Source organism: Muscardinus avellanarius (genome assembly GCF_963383645.1).
Source record: "Muscardinus avellanarius genome assembly, chromosome: 7".
In the NCBI taxonomy this organism is placed as follows: domain Eukaryota; kingdom Metazoa; phylum Chordata; class Mammalia; order Rodentia; family Gliridae; genus Muscardinus; species Muscardinus avellanarius.
The window spans coordinates 6820898-6834474 of NC_137793.1; the positions used below are offsets into that span (position 1 = coordinate 6820898).

Sequence of the window (13577 nt, forward strand, 5' to 3'; positions counted from 1 at the left end):
CATCTCCAAGCCTCTGCGCTTCAGGCCTGGTGCAATCCTTCTCATGAATACTTGAGCCAGCGTTGTCTTGGAAGTCTTGAACATTCTTGGAAGGGATGTTGGCTGAGAAACACAGAGGGAATCTGAGACAGAACCCCAATACGTGGGAAGAGCAAGGAGAAATATGAGGGGAAAAAAATCTCCCTTCCACTTGAGGGAGGTGGCAAACCAAGACGACGGGTTAAGGAGAACAGACGAGGGGGGTATCACCATAGCAACAAGCCTAACGATTCTGAAAGGTGGGATTTTTATTTTTCTTTCACTTGTCACTCTCCTCAGTACTGTCATTCTCTTACCCTGCTCCTAGCAGGAGACAACTTGTGACTTTTTCACTCCCACCAACAAGCTGCCTGGCTTTTAGAGAGTACAGCTGCTATCAGATGGGAGGAGAATAGGGTCCCCTAGAGTGGCTCTTGGAAGACTCAAGTTACATATATTCCCTTTTCTCCATTGTAGCTGGGAAGCCTGTAGCTTGCCTGTGAAGGTTAGCAATGCTGTTTACACAAAGTCCACAAGGAAATGCCTTTGTGTATGGATCCTGTGGACTAGAAGAAGAATCAGAGCCAGAGCTCTGTCTTCAAATAAAAGGAATCTTTGGTCCCACCCCCAGATTACCCATCATATTCCTACAGAGCGAGTCAGTAGCAACAACTAAAGAGTAGACCGCAGGCCTCCTTAGAAAAATGTTGTGTGTCAAAAAGCTAATGATAACACACACATAGGAGGCATTAAACCTTGTCTAAATATAAACGCTTCAGCTATCTGAACTAAGACTACATCAACACCAGCCCCGCATCCTATGCACTGTTAAATAATACCAAATTTAGACAGTTATATTTCATCTGGTTTTGGTAGTAACAGGGCCCAGGTTTCCCATTCACTATAAAAGTCTTCTTTGATCCCTGTGACTACAGAATTGTGTCAACATCAGCGCCCATCAGTGACACTGTATGTCCTGAAAGGACTGGAGCTCCCATGTAATCTAGCTGACTTCTTGTTTATATGGATACACCCCCCACCCCCAGAATCACACACACACACACACTGCCACCTCCGCACACCAGAGATCTCCTGCAGAAATAGGGATGCTCTCCACCTCCAGGCACCATGCGATGCCCAGTCATTAGACCCTTCTCTTTCTATAGTTATACAGACATTGTACCCTTCCATATGAACATCTGACCCTCAGATACACCACCTTCCACAGCCAGGGAGATGGATACGTTCCTAGGGCCTTTTGAAGACAGTAATGGAAAAAAGATGCTCACCACACTCTTACCCTCAAAGGCTGTCCACAAAAAAGGTGAACTTGGGAAAGCCTAACAACAAGAAAACACCTTCAGTGACCAACAGAGAGGTGTGTGCTCCTGCTGTTTAAAGTCTGATCCGCTTGTGAAATCAGCAGCCCTCATCTTTCTACCGCCTTTCCCACCCATTTTTTCTGAACATCCCTCTTTGCTAAGGTGTGAGATGATGGTCCACTGAGATGATTGCATATGCTACCCCTCTGTCCAAATAGAAGAGTTTTATAGGAACCTCAGTTAATCATAAGTCCTTCGAGGACTCTAAAGATTACTCTCAGAGATGGGAAGAGTTGCATACCACAACAAACAGGAAAACATTTTGATTATTCTTAAAATCATGTGAAATGAGAATTTACTTGTTCAGTTAATTCTTGAACCAGGCACCAAACTCATTTTTGCAAATTTTTCTTAGCAGGACATAATCCCAGAGCAGGAGAGATTTTGCCCCTTTGGATCCTTTGAATAATCATATCTGCTGCTTCCAAAGCCTTGCCAAGTGTAACCTATATTCAAAAGCCATCTGCTTTAGCAATACAGGAAGCCACAGAGGGGGTGTGCTTTCGATAATCCTGCAGCTCTGTTCTTCTGGGGTAGGAAAGCATACTGGTATTTGCCAGCTGCAGTCCCCAAGCTCAGCCCTGCTGAATCCTGTACAATGCACCAAGTGGAACTGGAGCAAAGGCCATGGCTTGATAAATGAGAAATTCCTCTCCATATGCCCAGATTCTAAGAGACAGATGCCAGAGGAGCCCCTGGGGTTACACAATCTACCTCTTGTGTGACTCACCTATATCTCCACCCACAAAGAAACACATGAAGAGGTCTAAAGGCCGCACGTCCCAGACAATGCCACCAACCAGCCAACAATGATGTATACTTTGCCAACTGAGATCTGCATTTAATTTTAATTTAATGAAACACTGTTGTACCTGATCAAACCACATAAATAAAGGTGTTAGACATCTGGGGATGAGTATTATTCCAAGATTTACAAGTGTTATTTTGCCTGTGCCAAGAATTTAATGGACCAGTGCCCCCTCCCCTTCCTGGGTTATCACTTTCTACTCTAGCTGCCAGTTTTGTTTGGTTTTTATCACCCCTTACCACTTGGGAAGGTGTTAGCACTCATTCACCCACTTTTGAACCCACTGGACATGGCAGAACTCACGGATGGTCTCTCAGACCAATAGCCTTCCTCAGGCTCCAAGAACGTTAGTTCATGGGTTCTAGGAATTATTCTCCTTGTTCTGTGTCCATGTTCATCCAAAACCAGCATTAGATCGTTTACCACAGGTGTGAACAGAGATTTCTAAAGTCAACCCCCAGGTCTGTCTACAGTGTTGTTGTGGTTGTTGTTTTAGCAATCACCTCCAACACAAAAATGACACCAATTAAATATGATGATTAGTATTCAGTAGAGCCATTTCTCTGTCTCAAAGCTTTTATACTATTCTGAGTTCCCTAACCCAGGTTTTCCCCCTTAATTTGGATTCCTAACAGTAAGTTAAAGGTATACATCACTTGGTAGATGTACAATAACTGTCTTATTAAATTGAAATCTAATACACAAGTAGGGGAAAGTTCATTTTAAGTACCAATTCTCAGAAATATGCTTGGAGACAAACAATGAATGAATCCAATGTGTTGCTGAGCAACAAGGAGATGAGGACAGACCAAGGAAGGGGCATGACTGGTTGAAAGAAGGGAGCAACTCAAGGGTTCAGATCCTGCTAGAAGCTACTCTGAATCTCTCCTGGCATCTCCTGCCAGAGAAAAGGCACTAAGGAAGGGGGAAATGTAATTATAAGTTTGACATAACCAGGGATGCTTAGAAAATTATTACATATATATATAAACATATATACATATACATACATTTCTCCCCCAGGGGGAATGTCTAACATGAAGCCAATGAATATAAAGTGTTTCCAACCATTGTGGATGTTGAAGAGGGTGTGGGGTTGAGTGTATGTGTATAAACATGCTGTTGCTTGGATGGTCTTAGCTTCTCGACTCACTTTATTTTCCCCCTCCCCTCCTTTCCCTACTCCTTTTTTTTAGGACAAGACAAGTGCCCTGAGCCTCAGCAATGTGGCTGGCGTGTTCTACATCCTGATCGGAGGACTTGGACTAGCTATGCTGGTTGCCTTAATCGAGTTCTGCTACAAATCCCGTAGTGAATCCAAGCGGATGAAGGTGGCATCGTCTTCCCGGGCCTTTTCTCTAACCTGCCCTGTGATACAGCTGGGTTTCCTAGGAATTTCTTTGCTAGAAAGGGTGGGAAGGGACAGGTGGTTGAGGTCAGCCTAAAGACAGGAAATAAAAGGTGCCAGGGTACAGGCAATCATGAGAAAGGAAAGGAGATGGGATGTGTGGGGAAACACAGGGCCAGAGACAACAAGTACCCCAGACAGAGATGGGCTGCTGAGATCGAAGGGTAGGAGGTTTTGCATATTCATCATAGAGAAAGGCAAAAGTGATTGCTACAATAGCTGATCTTTCTGAAGCTATGTAAACAGACGTATAGCTTCCCAAATAGAAGATATGGCTGCCCTCTCCTATGCTTGGGAACTGGGTCTTTTCTTGGCCCCCACATTGTGAGATAGACATGGGCAAAGAGGATCATGTGCAGAGAAGGTAAGCATGTTCTTAGGACAACCCCAGACCACATCAAATACATCTGAAGGCAACTGAAGAAAAGGTGAATTATGAATGATTTAACAGCTGTATTAAAATTATGAAAACTTTCCAGGTAAAAAAGAACACAGACTAGTTTTATTGAGTCTCAAAACGCAAAACTAAACTAGTGAGTACAAGTGATAGAAAAGAGCTGTTAATGCGATATGCAAAATATAGTTTTCTAACAGAACTACCCAAAGGTGGGATGAATTTTTCCCAAAAAAAAGTAGTAAACTTCCCATCACTGAAAGCATACAAGTAAAAGGTGAATCTTTTTTGGCAAGAATATAGATTTGAGCACTCAAAGGCATTTGGATTAAATGACCTTTAAGTCCTCTTATATTTTATCATTTAGCTTCAGTAAGAAAATATTATGGAAATTAAATCATGTCTAAATATTTATGGAAGTGAACCATGAGGAAGCATAGAGAACTGAGGTATAACCTGTGACCTTGGGCACCTTTGCGCTTCAACAAAGAATGTGCAAAGAAAAATTGCCCCATGAGGTAACATATGGTATGATAGAAAGGACTGTAGGGATTTAGAGAAAGGAGACTTTTAAGAAGGTTTCTGGAAAGAGGCAAAAATTCGGCAGTATGAGTAAGATTCAGATGAAGAAGGAAAGAGAGGTGCAGTCACTCTGGGCTGTGTGCCAGCGGCAGCATGCTGGCTCGGATATCAGCTTGATTTAGACTAACAAAACTCATGGTAGTATTTGCTTTCCAAGATGTGCCCAAAGAAGCCCACTTGTCGATGGACAATGGCTCCCAAGTTCAGCATGCACACACACACACGCACGCACGCACGCACGCACGCGCACACACACACCACTGGATCACAAATCCAGCTTAATACCCAGCCTCTCCCTACTGCAGGCTAATGGCTCTGTACATACACCCACGTGGATCTTGGAGAAGACACCTCTGGGCATTTCCCTGCTTGGAAACTGTGTTCAGTGCTGTGCAAGAGGCAGTGTAAAAGAGGACCTTCTGTGCTGGCAAGCAGTGTGTCCACGTCATGGCTCCAGCACACCTCCTGTCCCCTCCTCCTGGCAATCTGCTCTCCTCACATCCTGCAAGCGCCAGCCACCCACTGTGTGCCTCTCACACATGTGCCTTTATACAGGCTGGTCCTTCACCCTACCTCCTGTATCACAGGACCCAAGTAAAAGGCCGCCTTCCCAGGATGTAATAATAGGAAACAACTAGCAGATAGAAATAAGATGGCACTTGGCCAGAGTATCCAAGAAAACCTCAGATCTCCCCTTAACCAGCTCACCTGCTTCTAGATCCTCTTAGAAAAATCAAATCACAGCAAAGTCATTATGTTCAGACCCTAGGCCCAGTGCAGACCTTTTAGGAGCTAGGCTGTACACAAGAGGGCTCCAGAAAGACCTAAACAAAGCTTTATTTGCTGATTCCATCCAACATATAAGCTTAGAGACTCTCCTATGTCACCTCCCAAAAAGAGGAAAGGTGGCTGAGAGGGAGAAAGGATGTAAACCAGGTGAGTTACAACCTCATCATCCCCCAAACCTTCTGCACCATCAGAATTTGAACCAGGAGCCCACAGTTGGCCCAGTAAAGATCACGGGAGAGCCTTCTTGTTCCTCCCCTAGAACAGGCAGTGTAGTGGTCTAAAGAACACATCTTAGAGGCTGGATGTCTAGTCATAAATCACATCTGCTCCATTTATTAACTGTGTCATCTTGGACAAGTTTTAGCAACTCTCTGATTCGCATTTTTTTAATAAAATGAGGATACTGGTAGTGCATACCTCATAAAATTATTAGGATTATAGAAAAAAGAATGGATATAAAGGGCTTGGCAAAAATGTCTAAGCCACAGTGAGCACTCAATAAATAACAATAATAACAATGATAACTAGAATTTATGATAACAGTTACTGTTAGTGGACAGCTACATTTTCCTTAAAACCTTCCTTTGATTATCCCCAATTATGTCTGCTAGTCATTTTTTTAGTCTATATAGACTGTGACTTCCTTAAGTTAAGAGGCTGTGTCTGATTTATTTTTGACACCCCACATATCTAGGGTAAGTGTTTGTAAAATTAATATGGAATTGCATCCAGAGAAGAAAAATCTGTTGGAAAAAGAGGCAAGATCTGGGAGGGAGTAGCTCATAGAATAAGCGAAAACTACCATCAAAACCAGCAGTCTAAGCTGGCCTTAGTGCTACATACCTGTAATCCCAATACTTGGGGGCAGGAGTGGGGCTGGGACAGGAGGACCACTGGTTGGAGACCAGCCTCAGTGACTTATCAAGACTCTCAGAAACACAGTAAGGTCCTGTTTCAAAACAAAAAAAAATATTAAAAGGTCTTGGAGTGTAGTTCAGAGGTAGACTATCCCTCTGTTCTATCCCCAGTAACACAGACACACACTATCACCACTACTACCACTGCCAATCTGGGAAGTATATAAAATGTCATCCAAAGTAATTTTGGCTACATCTGTTTTTTCTCTCATAAAATATGATGATCTCAGGCATCTACCACATAGTAATCTTCTTAGGTATCCAGTCCTTCCTGTGGGCTTATAATAAATCCCACTAATTATGACCAGTGGTGGTACCAGGATGGCTAAATACTGGGATCTTCTTAAAACTGAGACAGTGTTGACTTTTACCACTGAAGTGGAAGTATTCAGATTAAGACAGGAATTCTCTGAAGAGTTATTATGGCATAGCTTCTCTGAGATATTCTCACTCTCCCAAATATTTAATTTCTCCAAAGTTACCGGGGTCTCTTAATCATTAATTTAAGATCTTCAGCCATGATCTTCTACAATTAATTCCACTGATTGACATGGCTTTTGCACAACTCACTGAGGCTCCTAATAGAATTTACTATCTTCCAAGTACAGAAAAAAATACTTTCTTTATTATTCAACCCAGCCCTTAATTTTTGACACTCCATCAATTCCTCTCTTATCCAAAAAAGATATGTGAAACGCACTCTACTCTCTTCTCAGACCCTCCAGCTTTGCGGTTCTCTTTATGATTCTATGCCTTGTCTCCTCCAAAAGCAATTAGTAGTTTTCAGAAGTGCAGACCTCAGTCTACACAGAGATGCAGATTGGCAGTGAAAAGGGCCTTTGGCAGGAACCTCCTTCTTGCCCCTTTCCTTTATCACAACATTTGGCCAATTCTGAAGGCCTCTGCGCACCCACACTAGCTCAGGACCAGCCCCCCATCACAACAGTACTCAAAGAGCCCTTCTCTACTCATACTGGCTGAGCAAAAGAGGAGAGGAAGAGTGAACATAAAGAGGGGAAATGAGAGAGAGAAAGAGGAGAAAGTAAAGAAAAAGACAAATTTAGCAACTTTCAACTCAAAATGTTCCCTATTCAGTGTCATTAACCATGTAATATATTATGATATCGTTCTGGAAAATCTATAGATGAAGAAATAGAGGTTCAGAGAAGCTACCTGGCTTGTCCCATCAAGGCCACGCAAGCAAGGAGCTGGAGGGGCAGGAATTAGACATTCCGCATGGCCTCCTCAAAGGCCATGGCACTAAACAAAGCACGTCTGAAGGCCCCTCTCCTGCCCCAGAAACATGGCAACTGGTCATTTTCAGCAACTTCCATGTGTCCCTCAAGTCCCAGCCACAGCACTAGTGACAAAGTCAAATAAAATTCTTTCCATGCTTAGATTGCCCTGCTCTAGTTATTGAAGCTAACTACAGTAAATAACCCTGAACACTGCATTTATACATTATAGTGAAGTTCAATGTGACAAACATACATGCACACTGCTCTTTCTGTCATCGTATTATTTGAACTGTTTCTTTCTTTGGTCCTCCCTCTTCCCCTCCCTCTCTTCCCTAACCCCCTCAAACTACTTTATTACAGATTCAGATTCTCATTCTCTTTCTCCCTCTCTCTCTCTCTCTCTCTCTCTCTCTCTCTCTCATTATTAAAGTCCCTATGTTCCTATGTTTCCTATTTTCTCTCTAGCATCCACACATGAGAGAAAATATACCACCCTTGACTTTCTCAGATGCACTCCCCTCTTGACCTAATGACAAACAGAACCCAGGACTGTCATAGGTGTCCCTTCCACAAAGACAGAGTGAGCACCCCTGCACGCTAAGCAGTTCTCAACACTGGGGGTACTTGGAGTCAGGAACAAATCAAACACAGCTTCTCTTCTCACAAAGCTGAGAATTTGATGGAGAAAACCAAAAATAAACAAATCTTCACATGTTCAATGAGTGTTCTGGAGAAAAGTGCCCAGAGCTGTCGGGTATAAAGCAGAGTCCTGTACTGATGAAGAAACTGACAGGGCAGCCAGGGTGCCTTTCCTGAGAAGGCGATGCCTAACAGGCTTGAAGCGTGAAAGTAACAAAGAGAGCCACCAGCAAAGGATGCACAAGGGGCAGAGATATCCCCCGACACTAGAACTGTTGCCCAGAAATGGGAAGAAAGGCATGGACACTAGGATACAGGCAGATGGAGGGGAAAGGTAGCATGTCGAAGCTTGGAGAAGGGCTTCAGGCAGCCCACAACATTTGAGTCGTCATGCAATAACAAAAATATACAACCTAAGACATATTCCAAATTGAATAAAGTCCCAGAGCCCCTGGCTTTCTCCTCTGCCAGGGAAAATGGACTGGAATCTTCACCTTTAGCTGGTAGTAAAGACAACCAGGGTCTAATTATTATTCACCACCTTGCCTCCAAAGGAGAATAATCCCCAGTCGCTCCCACCTCAGGAGAGCTGCTGACCTTTCAAAATTATATGTGGCTGTGAGAACATAGGAAGTGTTTAAGCAAAAGCAATTGAGGGCTGGCACATTTCCCTGGAACTAATGAGCAGCTTGGAGACTCGATAACACAGGGGGAGCATCCTTGGTAGCAGGTGGTCACTCTGTTTCTTTGCAAGTGTGCTCGAATGCGGCCACTACTGAGGTCTGAGCCTTTGTTAGGGTGTTCTAGGACATGCAGAGTCCAGGCCCATTCTTCTTAGCAAAACAAATGAATGAGAGGTTAGGATGTACTCGCTGCTAGAGAAATATGGCTCTGAAGAGTCAATCTGGGGGACTCTGAAGTCAGACATTTCACTCAACCTTTCCCCCCTAAGTATCAGTTTTAAAACATCAGCAGCTGCTATGAGGATGGACTTTAAGAAAGGCTGGCATATCAAAGAGGACCAAGAGAGGACCATGTTTCTCAACAGCAAAGGCAGGAATTATATCAGCTAGTGACAGCCTAGCTATGGGGAATAGAACAAATTAGAAGGCCATCAGAGGTCAGATAACTGTTACCTTGAACAAGTCAATAATATGCATAAGTCAGCTCCTCCGGAAAATGAGTGGGGGAGACTTTGATCAGTTCAACCCTGATTGCAGTTTAGAATCAGATAGGAAGCTTGTAAAACTCCAGATTTCAGGCCATATGCAATACCTATTAAGTCTGTATCTCCAGGGGTAGGATTCGGGTATCAGAACTTTTCCCAAAACCACACCAATGATTCCAATGTGCAATTAAGATAAGGAACTAATGATATATTTTATTTTTGGCATTGCCTTCAATTTCAAAGTTTTCATTCTACTCATCTCTTCTCCTAAAATTTGATAGGAGAACTAGAAAGGGAGCGAATAAGAACACACTATCCATCTGAGATTGGGCTATGAAGTCACTGACCTAAGGAATCCCCTGAAAGCCAGTTCTAGTGACATGACCTTGGAAGGTCTTAGTTCCATGCTCAGCTAAGTTATCTCCAACTCTGGTATGCATCAGTGTTGACCATTAATGTTGTCCTATAAGACAAGTTCGTGAAGTTTCACCATCTTCAATGAAACATTATAGGACTATGTGAGCCTGTTGAGGAACAAATCTCAAGGTGATCCGTGTGAACTTTTGTATTTTTAATTTTAAGAGAGCCAGTCATGGTGGCATATGCCTATAATCCCAATACTTGGAAGGCTGAGACAGGAGGATCACAGATTCAAGAACAGGCTCAACAACAAGGCCAGATTCTCAGCAACCTAGCAATACCCTGTTTCAAAACAAAAAATAAAAACAGCTGGGTATGTAGTTCAGAGGTAGAATGCCCCTGGGTCCAATCCTCAAAAAGTGGCAGAGAATAATGGAGTACAGACACCCTAAGCTATGGAAAGTTTCATGTTTTTCACACACACACAAGTAAAATGTTATTTTCTTTTCAACATATTTTAAGGTGGGAATAAGTAATTATTAATTCTTCATGTTTTCAGTTCATATTTTTTTCCTGTGCAACATCGCAGTGGTATTTATTTGCCCTTTGGCTTAGAAGAATGCAATCCAAGCTACACTTCCTCTTCAGTGGAGGACTGTCAGAGGAGAATGTAAATAAATCAAGTCCCAGGGGTTGAGGAGGAGATAGAACCAGTGTGGGTGGAGCATCCGATGGTTAAGTCTGTCTGAATCATGGATTTAAAAAAAGAAAGACATAAGAATAAGAAAGGGGTGAAATAAAGAACATTTTAAAACATTCTCAGGATTTTCAGTAATAAAAGAATAGCAGGAAGCAATTTAGGTTAAAATTTCCCTTTTTACCTGGCCATCATAGGTTGAATAACTTCTCTGGTCACTAGCATCATGGCAAAGGAGAAAACCAAGCCATAGATATTTTGAAAAGTATCCTCGGTTGTTTTTTCTTAGACAAATTCAAGAATAACTTCTGGCCGGGCGTGGTGGCGCACGCTTGTAATCCCAGCATTTGGGATGCTGAGACCGGAGGATCACAGTTCGCAGACAGCCTCAGCTACTTAGTGAGGCCCTCTGCAACTCAGTGAGACCTGGTTTCAAAATAAAGAATAAAAAATAGGGCAAGGGGTGTAGCTTGGAGGTCAAATCCCCCTGGGTTCCATCTGCAGACCCGAAAAAAAAATAATAACTTCTGTTAAATATCTACTTGTATGCTAGTCACCCCAGGGGCTTAGCTAAGGATTGAGAAGACACAGCCCTTGCCCTCCTCCTGTAAGCAATCTGAAAGAAGACAAAACTTACATATCTGAGTAAAACCATTAAAAGAGAATATATAACACATGAGCACTAAGAGGGACCAGCCCCTGCAGTGGGCTGGGGTCATCTAGGAAAGCTTTAGGAGGAGGCAAGATAGAAGCAGCCTTAGAGAATCAATAGGGTTAGGATTAGAGTTAAAACTTTCAGCTCAGAAGCAACTCTTTTCCTTTAGGTTGATTTTCACCAAGACACCAAACCCCATTATAAAAACACTATGCATATCCCTTTATGGGAAGCTAGAGGTAGGTAGAACGAGACAAAGGTTTGCATTTCATGTCATAGAGTTTCTTTCTCCAAAACAATTCTGAAGGGAACCCTTGCTTTTGTAGTAGAGCTTGAAGAGCCCACTTCACTCATCTGATCCCTTCAGTTCTTTTTAAATTTAGAGTTCCAATATGCTAGAAATCATAAGGTTAGTAGCACTGATCTGATGTGTCAATCCAGATAGGAAACAGTTGACCCTCGGGTAATCATGTTGTAGATTCAATTTCGTTTTCTTTAGCACATGCCCCCTTTCCAATTATATTTTGAACACTATCTCATTGAAACAAGTCCTATAGTACTTTAACACATATTTCTAGAGGTTGTCTGGCATCTGCCTTTCCTGAAATCGGGTAGTTTATCATTTAAATCCAATAATAACACAACCTCAAGACATTTTTTTTTTCATGCAGTAGCACCCTTCTTGCTAAAAAGCAAAAAAAAAAAAACCCTCTGTCTTTTATAGACACTAAAATTTAAAAGTTCTAAAAATGTACTATGGTGTGCATATGTACACAAAGACCACACAACTAGTTGATGAATTGATACCAAAAGCAGAAATAGAGTCCAAATTTTCTAACCTCCATTCCCAGGAGCTTTTCCAGTTGGTTGCATTGCTGTATTTATCATCATCAAGAATAGCAAGGAAATATACCTTTAGAAGTCATAGAATGTAAGAACCAAAAAAGATCTTAGAGCTTACTCTGTCTAACACACTTCATTAACATTAAACATGATGCCCAGAGAAGCGAAAGGAACTGTCCGGAGCCAGCCACAGCCACACGACATTTTTATGGGCTCACAGGAAGTGAGGAGCAGCAATCTAGAATGGGAAAGGTGTTGGCTGGGTGGGAGAGTGAGATTATGTTTTGAGTTTAGTCTTGACTCATTCCCCTTGCCAATCATTGCCAAGGACCTGGGGAAGAACCCCCGGTCCTCCTGAAAAGGGTTTCTGTTTGATCCCACAGCAATCCATCAATGAAGCCATACGGACATCGACACTCCCCCGAAACAGTGGGGCAGGAGCCAGCGGCAGCGGCAGTGGAGAGAACGGCCGGGTGGTCAGCCATGACTTCCCTAAGTCCATGCAATCAATTCCTTGCATGAGCCACAGTTCAGGGATGCCCTTGGGAGCCACAGGATTGTAACTGGAGTAGACAAAAAAAAAAAAAAACACCCTTGGGGAGCATGCTCAGGCTCCCCAGGCCCCATCCCAAACCCTTCAGTGCCAAAAACAACAAAACGAAACACCACCGCCACCAACCACTGCGACCACACAGAGGACAACTCAACGGATTTCTTCTGAAGAATTAAAATCCATTTTGCTGACCCCTTTCCTTTTTTCGATGTTCGTTTACCCTTTTACATTTGCAAAAGTGAGGAGGATGGTAAATAACACTGTACTGCAAAAATGGGAGAGTAACCCTGTCTAATGAAACCTATGTCTCTGAAAATGGAGTTACTGGAACACTAATGAAGACACTGGACTGTTGCCCTTTAATTTGGTCATTAATGTGTCTTAGCGTGTGCAATTTTTCTTAACTAATATCCATAGTTTGCAGATTCTGTTAGTCCCCTTCCTTCTCCTTACTTCTTATTCCCAACCCCCTACCCATCCCTCTTCAGTTTCCAGATTGGAGATGCAAGATTTGTTCCACCTTACAAGCAAGAAAAGGAATAAAGCAAACAAAATCACCATGGGGGCTCTCCACAGTACCCTCCGCTCCTCGGCCCCAAGCCTTGGATGCATATGGACATTGTTGGAGAAGCAGACTGCCTTCCACAGATGAAGCACTGCCTAAGAACTGATTTAGTTGTGAACACATATGAAAAGCAACTCAGAAGGAGGGTGGTGAAGAGGGCAAGGACAGGTGTGCAATGAGAGAAGGACTCCTGAGATGACTGCCGCTCAGGAAAAGGTTCCTTTAACATGCGAGAGCTGTTCCCCAGGCCACAGATGGTGTGGTGTGTCTCTTCACAGTGTCAACGTCAGCTCTGGGAAGCATGTTCTTTGCTATACTTAGGCTTGAAGGCACTATGGTGGCTAAAGGGTAAATGGCCTCTTGAACCAAGCAAAGCCTTGGGGAGAGCTAACAGCCAGGGAGAAATCATCTGTGATCTTCGATTTTCTTCTGCTTGACATCTGAGCAGGAAACCCCTTGCAGTGTAGACGCTTCCTCTGCAGAGCCTCTTATGGGAGGGGAGAGACTGTGCCAGCTAAAAGCAAAAGAAATCTGATGGAAGTTCAAATAGAAACCTTCATC

At 43.0% G+C, this 13577-nt stretch overlaps 1 protein-coding gene across 4 annotated transcripts in view; it reads left to right on the forward strand.

Moving 5' to 3' along the window:
• Window positions 1–12585, forward strand: part of GRIA1 (glutamate ionotropic receptor AMPA type subunit 1) — a gene marked incomplete at its 5' end in the record, with an annotated part of 323467 nt that extends 310882 nt beyond the window's left edge. For all 4 annotated transcript variants that reach the window (XM_080698544.1, XM_080698543.1, XM_080698545.1 and 1 more), the window contains 2 exons: window positions 3405–3539; window positions 12261–12585. In XM_080698544.1, the coding sequence (XP_080554670.1) occupies window positions 3405–3539; window positions 12261–12461 (336 nt within the window). In that variant the 3' untranslated portion in view covers window positions 12462–12585. The remainder of the gene's footprint in view (window positions 1–3404; window positions 3540–12260) is intronic.
• Window positions 12586–13577: the final 992 nt, after the last annotated feature.